The sequence below is a fragment of the Sylvia atricapilla genome, chromosome 2, assembly GCF_009819655.1.
Source record: "Sylvia atricapilla isolate bSylAtr1 chromosome 2, bSylAtr1.pri, whole genome shotgun sequence".
In the NCBI taxonomy this organism is placed as follows: Eukaryota; Metazoa; Chordata; class Aves; order Passeriformes; family Sylviidae; genus Sylvia; species Sylvia atricapilla.
In genome coordinates, this window is record NC_089141.1 from 38295086 (window position 1) to 38313703 (window position 18618).

General features: G+C 35.2%; 1 protein-coding gene across 1 annotated transcript in view; it reads left to right on the forward strand.

The window, feature by feature from the left end:
* The window catches only part of CNTN5 (contactin 5), a 605619-nt gene that overhangs the window by 440349 nt on the left and 146652 nt on the right, over positions 1–18618 (forward strand). The window contains exons 8-9 of the mRNA XM_066312958.1: positions 1972–2175; positions 17067–17169. Of these exons, the coding sequence (XP_066169055.1) occupies positions 1972–2175; positions 17067–17169 (307 nt within the window). The remainder of the gene's footprint in view (positions 1–1971; positions 2176–17066; positions 17170–18618) is intronic.

Genomic DNA, 18618 nt, shown 5'->3' on the forward strand with positions numbered 1-18618 from the left:
ACCCTTTCATCTTCAAACTAACTTTATATCAAGAAAACTTGACTGTCTTGGGGATGAAAGTATGAGAGAACCAGACTGACATACCTGAAATTACTGTCTTCCTGTTGCTGCTGAAGCTGAGTAGTCACTCAAGAAATTTCAGTCTAAAACCTTGGAATTTGTTATATCAGTGGAGCAGTTTGGAGCTGTAGTGGGAACTTTACATTCTTGGACTAGCTTTGGCTTATCTCATTTTGAAGCCAGCTTTTTGAAGGCTATACAGAGGGGAGATTACAGAACAAATAACCTTACAGCAAATGTGCTAGTTTAAGTTGTGAACTGTGGAGGCTCCCAAAGACTATGCAGAAAGGGCAACGCTCCCGGCGCTCCCATGGAGGGTGTCTAGCCCTTGAATTTCTCTAACCTAGTTGTCTAACCCCTTGTTGTTTGAAGTTGGCAGTTAAAGTTACTTCCGGGTATGTTAATTACCTTACCCCTGATTGGTTGTTGTGTCTTCCCCTCAGTTCTGTATCCTGATTGGTTCTTTTTGGATCCCTTCTCCGATTGGCTAACTTTTCAATCCGCACCACTACTGGTTGCTTTAGTAATCCCCACCCCCTGAGTTAAGAATAAAAATCCGGCTCCCGAGACCTTTGGGGTTATTCCTTGGAGAGTTGTCGGAGAGTAAAGAAGGCTCCTGAAGAAGACCCCTGGCCCCTGTGGTTTCTCCCATGCCACCTGGGTAAACCCCTGCCTGGAAGGAAGTTGCTTCAGCAGCTACAGCCTGGCAAAAGCTGACAGGCTTGATCGCTTCTGCGATCTCACAAAAGAGCTGACACTCTAGAGGAGTGCCTGTGCCGCCTGGGTTGAGGCCGTCTCTCATTGGGCAACTCACTTGGGAAGGTGGCAGCACCCAGAAGGCCCCTGCCAGGGAACTGGGCGGTCGGCGACAGCGAACAATATTTTTTTTAAAGTGTGAAGAAACAATGAAACAATGGTAGACAAATGCAAAAGGAGAACAATGTGTAAAGAAGTACACTTAGAGTTAAGGCTTTAAAGTTGGAGTTGTTGAAACTCCACATGAATAATTCCCTGCAAGAAACATCCTGCTAAATCAGAATCTCATTAATTTCACTGATACTTCTACTGTTGAGGCATAAATGAATCTAGGTTATTATTAAATCATGATATAATCTCATAGAGAATAATAGGAAATAACTTTTTTTTCCTCAACTAATTATTATGAGTATAAAGGGAAAAGTATATAATGTTCAGGTAAATAGAATAGGTGATTCGTAAAAGATAAAGATAAGAACCAAGGGACTCGATTTAACTGCTATTTTTAAAAGTCACTGGTAGTTTTGGATTAGGGAATTATTCATTGATCATAAGGATTTAAGCTGCATAAAGGAAGGGTTAAGAAATTCTTCAATGAAGCAGATGTACAAGACTGAATATTACCGTAGGCAGTAATATTACCTACAAGTTTGGTTGAGCAGTTACTACAATCCAGTGATTTCAAAAACAGACATTTGGAATGAAACCTGTTTATACACATACACTTGCAGAAGTCATACATAGCTTTGTAGGAATCACCTTAATATATTTCCCTGCAAATGTGAACAAGCTGAAAAAAAAATTCTTTGGATATTATTATTGGTTTCACTCAAAAGACTAGAAAAGGGAATTATCTAATATCTTATTGCTGTTTTCTGAGTCTGAAAATAATTAAATTATTTTACCTGAACTAAATCTGCCTTCACAAGGAGCTTGTGTATTCAACATTTATGTTATTTTCAAAATCCCAAGGGGAGAAAAATATTCTCTCCAATTCTAAACCAAACAAATAAAAAGTTTTAAAATCTTTAACTTTTTTTCCCCATAGATTATTGAAATAAAGCTAATGAACGTTATTTTAGTGTATCTATTAACATGGCACAATATTGTTTCTGCAATTACTTTACCTTATTTTCTTTCTGTGTGTTTTTTTAGAGATCATCTATAGCTGGGTATTTAATGAATTCCCATCTTTTGTGGCAGAAGACAGCAGGCGCTTCATCTCTCAGGAGACAGGCAATCTCTACATATCCAAGGTGCAAACATCTGATGTTGGCAGCTACATATGCCTGGTGAAAAACACAGTGACAAATGCCAGAGTTTTGAGTCCTCCTACACCTCTGACACTGAGAAATGATGGTAAGAAAAGCATTATTTCTAGGGACTACATGGAAGAAAAATGCCAAAGTAAAAATACTCTAATTAATTTAAGAAGCATGATTTTACTGTTTTTCAGCATATGCAAGCATTTTCTGCAGCAACTGGCAAAGGAGTGTTGTTCATGGAGGCAGTTTCTTTCAAAACATCCAGACATTGTGAGAAGATTTAGAACCTGCGAAGGCTGAGGTGGAAACCAACACCTCTTGGTGTATTTTGTTTAGAAAGAATACTCCACCTTGCTATTCTCATGTTCTGTCAATGACAGAGAGAAGCATGTCTCCTTTGCAGGCAATGTCTATTTCCTTAGGGCTCAGTTCAGTTGCCTCAACCCGGGTGGCTACTGTCACACTGATACTCTCAGGCACCTTGGACATCCACAGGGAACTGGCAAATGCCACATGGGGCATACAGACCCTTCTGCAGGATGCCAGGAGATCATTCATGTATTTGGCCACTGCGGCAAAAGACAACACAAAATGTTTCCCTAAATACACGGGCAGAAAAAGGAGGGCTGAGGAGAATCTCCATCCTTTTCTGGGTGCAGAATGTTGTATTGTCAGAGGATGACAAACAGTCTGATATACTTGATGCCTTCTTTGCCTCAGTCTTTAATACCAAAACCAGTTGTACTCGGGATATCCAACTCCCAAAGCTGGAAGGTAGGGATGGGGACTTGAGTGATACCCCCATAATCCAGGAGGCAATGGTGAGTGATCTTCTGTGCCAATTAGATATCCAAAACTCTATGGACCTGGATGGGATGCACCCAACAGTAATGAGGGAGCTGGTGAAAGAGCCCACCAAGCCACTCTCAATTAGTTACCAACAGTTCTGGTTATCCAGAAAAGTCCCAGTTGACTGGAAAATAACAAATATGAGGCCCATGTACAAGAGTGATCAGAAGGACGACCCAAGTGCTGCGTTCCATATTTGGGTCACAACAGCCCCAGGCAGCGCTATAAGCTGGGAGCAAAGGGCCTGGAAAGCTGCCCAGCAGAAAAGACCCTGGGGGTGCTAGGGTGAACATGATCCAGGTGTTCCTGGGTGGCCAAGAAGGCAAATGGCATCCTGGCCTGGATCAGCCATGGTGTGGCCAGCAGGACCAGGGCAGGGAGACATTGTCCTGCTCTGCTCAGCTCTGGTGAGGCCATGTCTCAGCTATGCGTCCTGTTGTGGGCCTCTCACTTGAAAAAAGAACAATGGTGCTGGAGTGAGCCCGGAGAAGGGCAATCAAACTGCTAGAGGTCTAGAAAACAGATCTGATGAGGAGTGGCTAAGGCAGCTGGGGTGGTTTAGCCTGGAGAAAAGGAAGCCCAGAGGAGAGCTGATTATCACTCTCTACAACTGCCTGAAAAGAGCTTCCAGAGAGATGGGTGTCAATCTCTTCTGCCATGTGTCAAGGGAAGAGAGAAAATGGCTGATATTTTCCTTTTTTCCACGACATTCCACATTCAATCATTCTTTCTAGCTCCTCACAGCAATTCAGCATATGTGAATGCATACTTGTATAAATCAAAGAGAGAAAGAGAGAGAAAATTTTCAGAGCTTTCTTTCGTCTTGCTTATAGCTTTTTCTCAAACTAATACTAGTCCTGTGCTACAGACATATTTCAAAATCTGGATTTAAACAGAGATGACTTAGTTTAATAGAGTAAATGTAAAATGTGTTCTCCAATTAGAATGAAATTAAGTTAATGTTTGTTTGTTGTAACAAATTTAAACTTCCTTCTACATAGCATGCAGCCTCTGCAGCAAAAAGTTACTCTTTTAATTTATCACTTTATCTTATTTTTTGCTGGTTTGGCACCTATGTTAGTTATTGAGTTTCAGGTGTTTAATTTTACTGATTTAACACAGAGAACTTGATCTTTTTGATAATTTTTTTTTTTCAAATTTAAAACCCCTAAACATTTACTGCCTTTTTAATCTCTTTGGACTCTGAAAAAAACTAATTTTATTGTCATATTTATTATTAATATCTTAGTCTATTTATTCTTTATTATATTTCTTCATGCTTTTATTAGGCTCCATCTTGTGCAGAAATTCAGCAGATTAATTATCCATCTTGTACATAGGCACACAATACATTGTAAGAAATTGAGAGAGCAAATAAGGATAAAGGCAGCAGTATACATCACTGAGCTAAGAAAAAAAATCTATGAAGGAAAACTCTGCAGATTTTTTTAAATGTCAAGTGAGTAGTAAATAGCAGCCTTCAGCAAATTTTTGTTTCATGGCTGGCTGTCACACCACTGTGATAATCCAACCTTGAGAACTGTGCTGGAATACTGGGGAAGTGTTTGCACAGAGATGGACAGATCCTCAACAGTTTGCTAGTTTCCTGATTCATTTTTTCACACACATGAATTTCTATTAGGCTTCCATGCTTTAATTTTAATCTGTTGGTATTTATGAAAAGCTCCTTTATTCATGGGATCCTTTAGTATTTCTTAGTAAATTGCTTGCTTTCCTGTATGACCGAGCAAGTTTCTCAGCGAAGAAATCTCAACTTTCTACCAAACCTTGCATTCTCCATAAACTTATCTTGAAAAAAATTGTTAAGGAAAATACTGGTTGCTAAATCATACTATTTAGGACATCTCTCTGGTTCTATCTCCTGCACACAACACAATACCATGGGCCTTTTAAAAACTATCTGGGATTATAATAAAAATTTCCATAAATCATACTGTACATTTTCATTTTCATACAAATGGCCTTAGGTAATATTGCCTTGTCCATTGACAAATATTAAAGGATGATTACAACCTTTTTAAAGTATGCCTTCTCTATGTGCCAAAATGCAGACTAACTGCTGAAAAGTAGTCCTAACTAGTTAAAGAAAATTTAAGTAATTTATGAAGAAAGAAACAGCTAGCAATAGACTCCAAGAGGGAAGTGAGAACTTAAAAATAGCAATAAAACAAACATCAGATTACCTGAAAATATACTTGACTCTATGTTTGCTGAGTTGTGTTATATGCTTTTAAATACTGCTTTTCAAGCTTTTTTTGTTTTTATCATAAAATTACTTGAATTACTTTGAACTTTTCAAATACTCACTTAGGTTTAAAAATAATACATCTTTCTAAGTTCCAATGGTTGGCATCACAACTGACATTATTCTAAGCAGTCAGCACATTTGTTAGAAACCACAAGAGCTTGTGGTTTTAAACAGCTTTTACAAATAGCTCCATATAAATAAAGCAATTTATATAGCCTAGAACATATATATCATTTACTCCAAAATACTCTAGTTGATTTATTTATCATCATTCTTAAATTTTGATGTGTATACAGTACCTATGCCCAGGGGAGTAGTAGACAGTTTGTGACAAAGAGCACTTCAATGACAACACTGGTCTCTATTTATCTATGAGAAAGAAACGAAATACTATTAAGACATTCTGTCAAACTCCTCAAGATTGTAAGAACTTACTGGGATTTTATTAATGTTTTATTTCTTCTGTGATGTGTCTCCAAGGGGAGCTTAGCTGCTTGATATGAAGCAAATTAAATAAAAAACATCAAGAAATCCTTCAATAGATTCTGAATGAAATTAATACCTCATTTGTTCAGATGTCCTTGAAAATCAATCATTTCATCTAATTCAATTTCACTTTAAGCCAAGTTATAAAAACAGCCTAAAATTCTGAGGAGATAAAAATTTTAGCAGGAAATAAAAAAAATATGCATCATTTCATTAACTATCTTTTATAGCATTACAACCTTCGAGGAATTATTTGATAACTTTTTATAAATAATAAACTGTTTATAAATAATAAACAGCTTTGTTAAATTATATCTTCACAGGCCTGGATGCTGATTGAGAGCAGTAAATTTTCTTGACTCATAAAAACAACAAAAAGTTTTTTCAAATTTATGAAATGGAAACCTAGAGAGTAAAAACATTTGATGTTTGAGAGCATAAGACAGTTATTTCAAGTTCACACATTTTTTATTCCAGTTTTTCTTAGTTGTTTATCTTATCTTTTTTATTTCTTTGAAAAATATGTTATTTTAACATTATTACTGTACAGTAGTGAATTATGTAATTTTCATTTTAGCTCTGTGCAGATACTGCATAGTAGCTTTGCTATGATAAAATTTCCAGAGGGGGGGGGAAAAAAAAAAGACAACCAAAAACAACACCAAAAAAAAAAAAAAAAAAAAAAAAAAAAAAAAAAAAAAAAAAAAAAAAACCCACACCACTGGACAATTTCAGACATCAGAAGATACTTTCTACTGTGTTCTATTAGTTTAACCTACAGAGGTTGGTATGTCTAACAAGATATATTCTCATGTAACTGACTTTCAGATTTCTTCCATGTCTTCATAGTACGTGAACCAGGGAACTGAATTTTTTTCTGTCTTCATTCTACTGATTAATTCAATGCAATTAATAGTCTTATATAATAATATAGTGTATAGCTTTCAAGGTATTAAGGATGTTAATTTCTAAATTTCCATGATGAAATGTGATCTGCATGTGCTTTTTAAACCTAAATTCTGGAATATGTTGCTTGTTTAGGCTATCTAAAGATGTCTTTACCAGCATGAGGGAAAATTTGGAGGAAATCATAACAAATTCCCAAATAATAGAAATCAAGCAATAAAAATCCCCAGTGTAGCATAATAAGGTAATAAATAAAGACAGAACAAAATTTGCAGTTTCGCAGACTTAGTTGAAGATTGCTGACAATTTTTAACTAACTAATACGTAGAATTTTTTAAAAATTGTTTAAATAAATGCTAATGGTTTTGACCTGTCATTCTTTGCCTTTCTCTTTTTTTTTTTTTTTTTTTTAATTTTTTCCAACTTTTATTAATTGTTTTGTCCTCTAATAAGACTATTCATATGGAGCTGAAATCTAGAAGACACCAAAGTAAACCTGAATTTTAATAGGGATTCAAAATACATACTCAGCTGTGACTTAATTGTGCTAGGTTTTCTGGAGTTTACAGGGTTGTAACCCTCCCTGTTTCATGTGAGTTTTACTGCAAGGTTTTTCAGTAATATTGTGTATTTGAATTGTGCAAGTCCATGAAAGCTGTACAGATACTATAGGAGCTCTTCTTACTCAGTACTCCAGGGCAGGAATCAAACCTGAAGTAATCCTACTTTGATTATTTTTTTCAAGCAGAGACAAACTGTCTGGGCAAAATCAAGTTTGTCCTTTAGTGATTGATAACAAACATTGATAACACTGACAGAAACATGAATGTATGCAAGGTTTGCTCCAGGGGCAAGTTGATAAAATTGCAAAGTCCCTGGACAGCCATTACCTGACAGTAAATATGTTTCTCCTGTAAAACTCTAGTGAAGTATTTTAATGATGGGTCACTCTGAAAATTGAAAATTAAAGTGTTCCCACAATCTCTGCTCTACTCTACTGAAAATATATCCTTCATGAATTACAGTTATTTTGAATGTTGTCTCTTTTGTTCTGCTCTTGTGCCAAGGTCCTCCTGCAATGTTGTCAAAATGATAGGATGAATATCAGGATTAAGATATATCAGTGTAGTCTTATTTTAATAAAAAATTAAATGAAAGTAAAAAAAAAAAAAAAAAAAAAAAAAGAGAAAAAAAAAAAAAGAAAGAGTGTGCATATAATAAAATGAGGGAGGGTTGATGGTTTGATGGTTTGGCTTGAGGTTTTTTTAATTCCCAAAATAGTTACTTTGTTTTTTATTTGAAAGCCTGTTCTGGCAATGTTTAAACAGTTAGCAGCAATTGTTCTTACTTATAGGCAAGAAAATCTATAGGTAAGCAAAGACTTTTATAGAGGCCTACTATACAATAAACGTTTTACAGACTGTTTTATATAGGGTGTAGAACAGTTGAAGAACACCCTCAAACAGCACACAACATTTCAAGGACACTATTTGTAAAATATTTAATCTAAAAATGTAGAGAGAGAAAAAAACTTGGAATGGCCTTTTGACAGTGTAAAAGGGCTGAACCCAGGAGGCTATGGGGCTATTAGAGCATGAAAACAGGGACAGGCTGGGGAAAAATTATGTCCCAGGATTCAGTATACAGCAAGAACTCCACTGCAAAAGTTTGCATTGAGTTTGGTCTGCTTTGAGTTAAGTCTTTAATTGCTAAGCCTTCCCATTACCTTATAGAAATACTTTATGCTGGAAGTGCAGTGGTTGCTTTTTTAAATTAGCTGAAATAGCTCAAGATCCTAGCCATGTAGCATCTTGCACATCTTCTGCGCTGTTATCTTGTTTCAATCCTTCTCCTTGTGACTTATGAAACTTGCACAAAGAAAGAAGTAACTGGTCCATATACAAAATATACAAAGACCAAAATTACTGAACTTGAAAAAAAAGTTCCTCTAAATTCAAGTCAGGATTAAGAATGGTGCTGCACTGAACTGTAACTATTAAGATTTCAGACAAAAGTATGTTGATAATATTTTAATTCTTGGTGAATTTTGTACAAAATCATAATGGCAGTAACATTTACAACTGTAAAAGGTTTCAGATTATGAAGAATGGTCCTGAATGTTATGTATCATAGTGTCTCAGGCTTTTAGATACAAATTCACCAGTGACTGCTGCTTTGCAGTCATAGGGTATGGCATAACATTCAAATAAAAATCCCTTGTCACTTTGGAATTTTTGTCAGAGTAGCAAAATAATTTGATTTTGAACAGCAGCAGGAGTTTTGCTGGAAGTGAAAACTACAGCAAATAGGTAACAGATTGATTTGTTGCTATTTGGTCTAAAAGAATGGGTATTTCAATACTTGATGACAGAGAAATTTTAGTGTTAGTTGGGTCTTTTATATTAAGGAAACAATAGGTTCTTTGTTTTACATGGTTATATTAGCAGTCTCGATTGAAAATATTTTTCTTATTTGGGAAGCTTTTTCCAGTTAATAAGATACAGTGAATATAAGAGCATCACCAATTCGTGCAGTAGTGTTCCAATTGATCAGAAGTGAGGAAAATACTCTCTTTGGACATCACAATAGTTTTGGCACTTCTGACACCCAGTTGGAAAGGGAATATTGGTTTTTCATCCTGTAAAACAACTTTGCAGGTTGCAAGGAAAAAAATTAGGCTGAAGGTCATATTTGAAGTACAAACAATTAGGTCATTTCCTATAAAACAAATGAGATTCTTAGAGAACTGTGAACATTTCATCAGGAAGATAATTATAAACCCCATAAAAATTAGATCCTCCTCCTAATAACTTAGATTAAATAATATTTCCCAGGTTTCTGAATAGCTTTTGTGAGCCTGTCCTGGATGAATATCAGGCAATTGGAAAGGAGAAACAATAAAAATTGGCCACTGATCCTTAAAAGAAATATCTCACATATTTCTTGTGCAAGGTTCAATGCAATCTCATTCCCTGTAAAAACAAAATGGAACAAAAATCACCATGATGTGGTTTTTCTTAACCTACGCCTCCCAGGAAAGATGATATCTTGACTAGTCTCGTGAGTTCCTTTTTTTCTTCATGTGTATGGCTGCTTGGAAAAATTACAAGAATTTTCAGGTTTTCATGTTTAGATACAACTGTATATTCACAAATCTTTACGTTGTAATGCTGTATACAAGCCATACACATGCCCTCACTCATCCCTGAATGTCCAAAGGGTGAAGTTTGGTTTCATCCAATACCAGAAGGAGAGCTTAGATGCCATTTTACAAACACAAGGGAAACTGATGCAGTCTAGGTTATTACCCAGTAAAGACTTTTCTAAATAGAAAAAAACTACAGACTTGGTCATAGTAACTGCTCAACATCATCAAACACAGCTAAACAGAAATCTCTGCAGCCCAATCTGTATACTAGAAATTTTGGCCTCTCATTTGAAGAATTAAACAATATACCAGTATTTCTCTCATTGCTTATTCAGAGACTATCTCATTGCTTTTGTGTCTTTGGGGTTTGAACTCAGTTCCCTTTATTTCAATCTAAAACAGCTCTTTTCAATTGAAAATTAAGTGCTTTTAGCTGTTTTCAATGCTTGAGAGTCAGAAAGCTCATTTGTATGTATGACGTACATACGTTTTAGAGTTATAAATAACAATATATTTCAAAATAGTAATACTATTTCTAGAAAGAGCTTTCCAGACAGAGTTCAGAGTTCTGTGTAACTGGTGAACTAGTGAAATCAAGCAAGAGAAAAATATGGATTTTAAAGTGATGAGAGTAAAATTAGTATTAAACCTTAAACTTTTTTTTCCTGCTAAATGTGACTGTCACATTTATTCCTCAAATATTAGTAATACATGAACATCTTATCCCTAGCTGTAAGCTAAAGTTTATTCCCTTCTTGTGTGGTATTTTTTTTCCAGACAATGTGAATTACCAATTTTCTTTTCATATCAGGATATGTTTCAGTAAAGACCTCTTTCCATCCAGTGATATGCAATAGGATTTGCTCTCTAACGTATGAAACACATATTGGCACTTTAATATTAGTTCAGTTTAGTGCTTAGTTCAGTGCATTACAGAATGCAATTTCACATGAGCATTTTCAGGGCTTCTCAAATGGTAAATTTATAGCTCAAAACCTGGCTGAGAGACATCTAAGTGGAAGGAATGCTATGGTTTTAAGTTATCTTAAAACAACCATTCCCACAGTAAATTCTCAGGGACTTACAGCAGGCCCTGGTCCTTCCATATAGAACAAGATTAATAGCAGATGAGTCAATAGATTCTTCCCAGTGCATTTAAAATCTCTGCTGCAAACCAGATACAATGGTGGGTATCATCATTATACTTGAATTAATTCAGTTTGTGCTGTCAATTTACTGTCATTTTAAATGTGTGTATTCAATGCTCTCCCAAACAAATGTCTGGAGGCATTTAATGGTGCAGGTGTTCAGGGAAAGTGCTTGATTTTCATTACAGATTATAGATAGGAGAAGAAATTATACATGAACATTCCGTAAGCAATTTCTTAGGCAAAATTTCCTCGAGTTTAGATACATACTCACATAACAGATCCTCATTCCCTTACTCAGCTTTTGATCTGTAAAATTATATAAAAGTTCTTATACAGCAGGATGAGTTTATCACTCCTCAAGAGGTTCCCCAAAACCTGAGAGGAAGATCCAAACTAGTGAGAATCCAAATTAAATTTGTCTGTAGAGTTTTATCCAGGATAAAGTTAATATTCCTACACCATCTGATTAAGATTGGGGACTTCTTTGTGCAAACATCTCAGATAAGCACTCTTAGTCACTGAGTTGGGAGGGTTTTATCATTTGTTAACGAAATAATGGCAAGTATCAATCCATGCCTAATCTTTCTCTTGGGTATAGGAAATATTTGGCTTTCATTTTGACCTAAACATTCTGATGATGTTTAGCCAGGAATCTTAGAATCTTTTCTATCTCAAATAGAAAATATCTTAAATGTTTATCAGCCCACTTATTCAAGTACTCACTATAACTTGTTCCATTCAAAATTAGGCTCCAAGGGAAGTTAAAGAGCTATTGCTGAAAGAGTATTTAACAAACACAAATCATTTAAGCTGAAAGGATTTAAGGAGCCTTCATGTTTTGGGGGATGCAAGAGGGTAGTTAATATCTGGAAGATTAATGCACGAATCATTAGCCTCTAAACAACTGAATAAGAGAATGTGTGATGATTTCTCAGCAGTCAGATTTTTTTTTGCTCTCATGAAGGGAAAAGAATCTTATTGTATGGATACTGTCATACTATCTCAGTTTTTCCACACTCTTCATCTGAGGTTGTATAAGTCATGGATTATACAACTAAATGAAGAAGTAGAGCAGTCATTTGCAAAGCAATAATGTCTGGTACCTTGTCTGTACTCTTTCTCTTGTTCTTAGCTGAAAGGACTGAAAATATGAAACTGATCTTGCTTTTTAATTCCATTCTCCATTTCCATTAAATGGCCCATAGTGGGTAATGTAAAGAATTTTAGCTGCAGTAATCACATTTATCACATTGTTACCTAATGGGGTTTTTTTTAATTTTTTCATAGAAAAATGAAATGCAGACATTATAGCTTAGGGTTCATAAGATACTGAGTAGCAGAGTGTAGAACTCAAGTCACAGATTTGCAGTGAAGTTGGAGGAAAAACCTGTTAAATAAAACCCCTTATTAAAAGTAAACCTGATTTTCTGGATACTTTTTTTTATAGTTGGGTTGGAGAACAATTACTTTGTGATAACTGCATCACTGTAAAAAAAAATCTGAAGGAGAGATCCCTTCCATAAATATTGAGGTCCCTTTCTGGCTAGATGACAAACAAGCTATTGGTTCTAATGAGGTCAAACTGTGCTTTGTCCTGGGATATGCTCAATCATTTAGATCAGTGGCAATCAGAGACAGAACAAAAGGATTATGAGCTTTTAAATCTCTCCCAGTCAAGAAGACACTGCCTGAAAGGGCAGAGACCCAAACACTGGAAAGTTTAAGGTAGAATGACATATTTCAGAATTAAGGGTAGAGATAAGATTTACTTAAACAAACAGTAGATTTTGGCTTTAAAACCCATTTCTAAGCCCAGACCAAATCTCAAGATATGGTAAACTACATTTATTTTGAAGAGGTATGTTTCATATCAAGCACAAACTCAGTACTTTTATAAGCAGATCTGAACTCAGGTGACAGACAAAGTTTGTGAAGTAAGGAGTGTAGTAAACTAAGAAATTAGCCTAAAAAATAGAGAATGATGGGGGTGAGGCTTTGAAAGATAAAGGATTTTCAGGAAGGATCTGTTTTCATGGGAAGGCAGAGCACAGCAGCACTGAGAACAACATCCCATTGCTCTGTAGTGCCCAAACCATGCGAGCTCAGTGATTTGTTAGCTGCCTGAAAATCATATATTATGTTTTTTATTCTCTGCTGATCAATTTTATTTATTGTTGTATTTCATGTTTGATAACTGGGTATAAAAAATGACTGAGAGGATTTTTTATGGCCCTAGCCAAACTTCCATGAGAGAGTCATGTACATAAGCCTGAGAGAGATTGATTCCAGTGCACAGAGCTCAAGACCTCAATATTTCTTAAAAATTCCATTTCCTTTTAGCATCTAACACAAATGAAAAAAAAAAACTTTATGAAAATGCAGGTGATGGTCGTTTTGCTATCACTGACTCGTAGTGACCAAAACAGAAGCTGGAAAGCTAAAGAGCCTAGAGGCAGCACAGCCACAGCAGAGCAATTAGAGTGTAATGTGGGAAGGTAAGGTCTTAACAATTCCCTTAATATCTAGGCAACTATAATGGCCTTCATGGTCTCAATAATCATAAATAATAAGGATGAAAAATATCACTCTGCAATAATAGACTTTTGTTTCCTAATTTTCATAGGGACACCAGCAATTGCTCAGTAATTTTTATACATTTCCTGCCATTTGCTGCAGGCATGTCACTTGCTAGGGTAGCAATAACTCAGAAAAACAGGACGTGGTAAAAAGCATCAGTCAATCAGCATTTCATTAGGAATATAAAATGATGGCATGACATGCAAAGAGCATTCAGTGCACATCCAGATTGCGCTTACCAAAGGGACTTTATGAAAGTTAAGAATATAAGATCTGAAGGATAATATTGTCCATCAGATGGATACAGATGTACTGTATTATTTTAAAGGCAAGACTAATTTAATCCTCTTTTAAGTTCTGCTTTTATTCATGACTAAAAGAGCAAATATTAAATACTATATAACAACTCAACACAATTATTTTCCAGAACAAAGCCTTACCCAAAATCAAAACCACCCCATTTGTAATTTCATTGAAGCACAAAACTTCTCAGTGAGCATGAACAGTCAGCAGATGTCAGAGATTTAAAAGGAACAGCTTAAGAATATAACACTCCACCATAAAACCTAAATGAACTATTTTCAGCAGTGTTCACTACAAGGGAACATCAAAGATTCCCCTATCAGGACTGAAGTTCTTGTAATTGGAGTTTAAATGGAAGAAATATTTGAAAAAATATTGACACTTCACATAATAACAAGCCCCAAGGGCCAACTTCTGTATGGAAGGAAGCAGGATGTACTATTTTCCTTCATTGAGTCTTAGGACTAAAAGGAAGATAGATAGAAAAGGTGGAGGTGATTTTTTCCAAAAAAAGGGACTCATAAAAACATCTGAGGAATGAAAGACCACTAGATCTGACTTCTGTGTCAAGTATGTTGATAGAAAATGCATTAAAATGTGTGATCATTAGGATTGTATTTAGCACACTATCATACACTAGTCTTACCACACAGCCATATACCAACAACACGGCTTTAAACCAGGGAAGTCGTGCTTGAGCCTGTATACAACTTTTCTAAAGAGAGAGAAAATGAACAGGAATGGCCAAGCTGGTTTCATTTCAGATAGCTCTTTACAGAGTCACCCATCAAACGCTGTCAAAGAAACTAAAGTCTTAGAGGGGCTGAAATACAGCCCATTTTCTATAACAAATAGATTTTAAAAAATTCACCTATTGTATGAGTATCTAAACAGTTTGGAGAACTGGGAGATTGTCAGCAAAGACTTTTCTGGGGCTTCTCTATTCAACATATAAACTATATGGAAAAAAATGAACAGAGAAGTAGAGAAGATTGTTGATGTAGAGTTATTCTGAATTTTTTAAGTTAAAACTAACCCTGAAGAATTGCAAAAGGATATTTTGACAACAGAGTTAGGGTAGATAGGAAATAAACAATGTCACCACCACTAAATTTATATAATACCTAAACCTAAAAATATAATACCTTTATTAGCTATTATCTGTAAAGAGATTCAGGTGCCACGGTGTACGAACATCAGTTCAAGCACAAAACAGCAAATAGAACTGAATTTTGTGGAACAAAAAATTTCCAAGGAAAACAGTAGTGTAATGGAAAGATCCACATCTTCATTATTGTTGTACAGATCTCATCTTCACATCTCAAAGTGATAGAATGAAATTGGAAGAGGTGCCACATGGGCACTAGGAATGTTTATTAAAGATTCTTTTTTAGGAAGAATTAGTGGTCTGGGGGTCTGCAGTCTGTTAAAGACATATTTAAAATGAGATATGATAGATATCGGATAAAACCACGTAATTGGTTAACTGAGATAAGTCTCAGTTACATGAATACATACATTATGAATACACTAGTATTCATAATCAGAAAAAAAATCAGAAAACAGTAAACAAAGTCACGAGGAGTATAACTAAGCTATAAATTTATTGATGTGTTACAAGCCAGTGGGGACACATTTTTATGACTTATTATACCAGCAACCACTTTCGTCTAGGCTAAGGAGAATTTTAATTGACTACCATTTTTTGATGGCCTGGACACAAATGTTTGGGGTTTTTTTTCCCCTATAAAAAAGGGTTTCATAAAGCAATGTCAAAACGCTGATTTAGTCATGTCTTGGAGGAAATGGGTCAGTATTGTTAGCACATGTAAGACTTGCAGGATTACATTTTTTAAAAAGAAATCTGCTATCTATAAAGCCACATTATTTATAGAATTACATGATTTGAAATGAAAGCATTTTATGCTTTCTGCTTCTGTCATTTGATTCACTTATGAGACACATTTAGATTTTCTAATTAGACTTAAGCCCCTGACAAAACATTTGGACTTCAGACAAAACGTTCAGACTTCCTCCCAGAACCAAGCGTCAGGAGCCTGAGTGACAAGGGGAAAATGAGAGCACAGCCCCACTGGAAACTCCTGAGCCCCATAAGGAACATTTGAAGGCTAGGAATGTATGTTTTGCAATTTCAGTCCTAAGTATTTTTTTTGGTCTAGTAGGTTGTGGGTTTTTCCCATCTATCTCTGCCAGCTGTTATCCTCTCAACTGTAAAACTCACACTCTTCTACTTCCATGTTTCTTCTTACACTTTCTTTTCTTTCTTGCATAAAAGATCTCTTTTCTCTCCTTCCTTTTCATCTCTTGTTCCCATTTGCTTGCTTTAGAATTTTTTGGAGACTCTTGACTGCTCTTTATAGATTTAAACTTGCCTTGTTTCTATTTTTTCAACAAGTCAGATTTAATTGTTTTCCTCATCTAAAAATCTGAAAATTTCTTTGTGAAATACAGCCTTTGTTCCTGAGTATTTTCTACCCCATAGCTCAAATTCCACCTAACCAAACACAGCTGTTGGAGTCATATTCTTCTCATTCTGCGTTGATTATGACATTTCCTCCAAGTGGCATCAAATACAAATGTCTCACCTCACCTTATAAAACATACCTACACCTCCCTATTGATTTCTCATTTCCTAGGGTCTTGTGATTCTCCAAAGCTGTCAATCACTCTACAGTAAATCTGAGATAACTTTATTGATTTCCTTTTTTATATTTTCCTATTCCTGAATATTTCCACATTTCCTAGAATGCTATCTTACAGAACTTAAAGTACTGAAAAAAAATCTCCCAAATTAAATGTCTCACTGATAATGCCATAACTGAATTTTGCATATCTACACATCTGTGCTTGTATCCATGTACACAAATGCTCCTACATAATTTGAGTTTTTTTACTGAGCTTAGAAGATCCTCAGTCAAACACAGCATGATGTGTTGATTTATTCATCATAATTCTCAATATATTGGTAAACAAAGATTTGGTCTATGAAAATTCTCACTCTTCTATTGATTGCCCACTTTAATCTTTGAAAATTTAAATATAAATCCAAGTTTGAAAAAAATTAATCCTTTTTTTAAGCTCAGTGTTGTGCTTCTGGTAAACTGAAGAGCACTTTAGTATACTGGACCTGAGCACAGCATATCAGATCAAGTGAGGCTATCTCCATTGATTACCAGCTTTACTGCTGGGCAGATTCAAAAATCAAGCCACGGGTCTTTCTGTGATAATGGAAAAACTGACGTTATTTCATATCTTAAACATTCATTATTTTCCAGGTGTGATGGGTGAATATGAACCAAAAATTGAAGTCCATTTTCCTTACACAGTTACAGCTGCAAGGGGAACTACTGTTAAGATGGAGTGTTTTGCACTTGGAAAGTAAGTACAGATTCTTTCATAATTAGACTTGAATTAAACATAATTCATTGTTTATTAAGATGAGACATGCCTGATTTGTGGTTTCATTATTTTGCTGGATTTTACTTTTACAGACATTCCTTACTGCACTCTCAAAATAACCAATTGACTAAGTAGCTAATTATGAACGCCCTGCCCAGCCATTTCTGTGATCGGAAATTCAGTCAAGTTAACAGTGTCTCTGTCAAAATTAAAAGTACCAATTGCATAAACAAAAAGAAGAAAGGTGTTTTAATTGAAAATTTTACTAGATTCACATCCATTTATTCACTGGGATACTATAATCCAGTAAATTACAGTTTGTTCTATCAAAATGTCATATTTGGAGAATAAACAAACTTTAGTAGAGTTTTCTCCTCTCCCCCATATTCATAATTTATACATGAAGCTAAGAGCACAATTTCTTGATCATATCCTAACACACTTTGTGGCAGTGCCTTCTCTATAGTTTCTACCTGACCTAACAGCCTTAATACAGAATGGGTGTTTGCTATTCCTGTCAAGATGTTTTTAGGTGTTTGTTGATAAAAGAGTTTAGGGAGAGAAAGGTGTGAGAAACTGAACCTAAATTACTTCTATTCAGTATTCAGATTACAGAATATAGGATGAAATTGATAACATTTCAGTTTTGTGGTGGTAGTTACTAATAGTTATTCAAGTTACTACTATCACTGTTCCAAAGAATAATGTTGGCAATGTTAGTATACAGCCAGACAGAACTGAGTCCATTCTCATGATTCAAAGAGGTTCTTTCCTCTTCAGATATATGCTGCTTAAAACACATGTTCCTTCAGTGATGTTTCTCTAGAGATATATAAAAAATTATAATGGGTCGAGTTCTTTCAAAAATACCTTATCAAATTCTGTATAGTGTATTGAAAAAAATCTCACTGTATTGAATTCTTTTCAGTTCTTTTTCATAATGATGTTCATTTTGGACATCTTATCCCTTGTCTCCAAAGTTTTCTTCTAAATATCATCTATCCTGCTTGCTTTTACTGTTCATGGCTTATTGAAAACATACAATTTTCTAACAGCATGGCCTTGATTAAAAAATAAGGGAAAGATTTATCTTTGTAACTCCTATGGAGGGACTTCACAAAGTTAGTCTGAGAAATACTAACACACCAATTCTTCTTATTTACCTGAAGATGAACAAAACATAAGACGTTAGGAGTTTTCCTGAGGATCATTCCTGAAATTGTTCAGCAGGTCTGGTTTTCCAGAGTCTCTTTTCAAAGCTTATCTCTACTACATCAGAGGGGCTATTTAAATGTTTTTATAGTCCTTTTGATCTTCATGTGTCACTGATCACTGGATTTTTTCTGTTCAGATTTTTCTCTTAACAGTTCCTAATTACTGACTGGATGCTATGTGTCTGGAACTTACTCCCCTCTCGTGGGTTTTTCA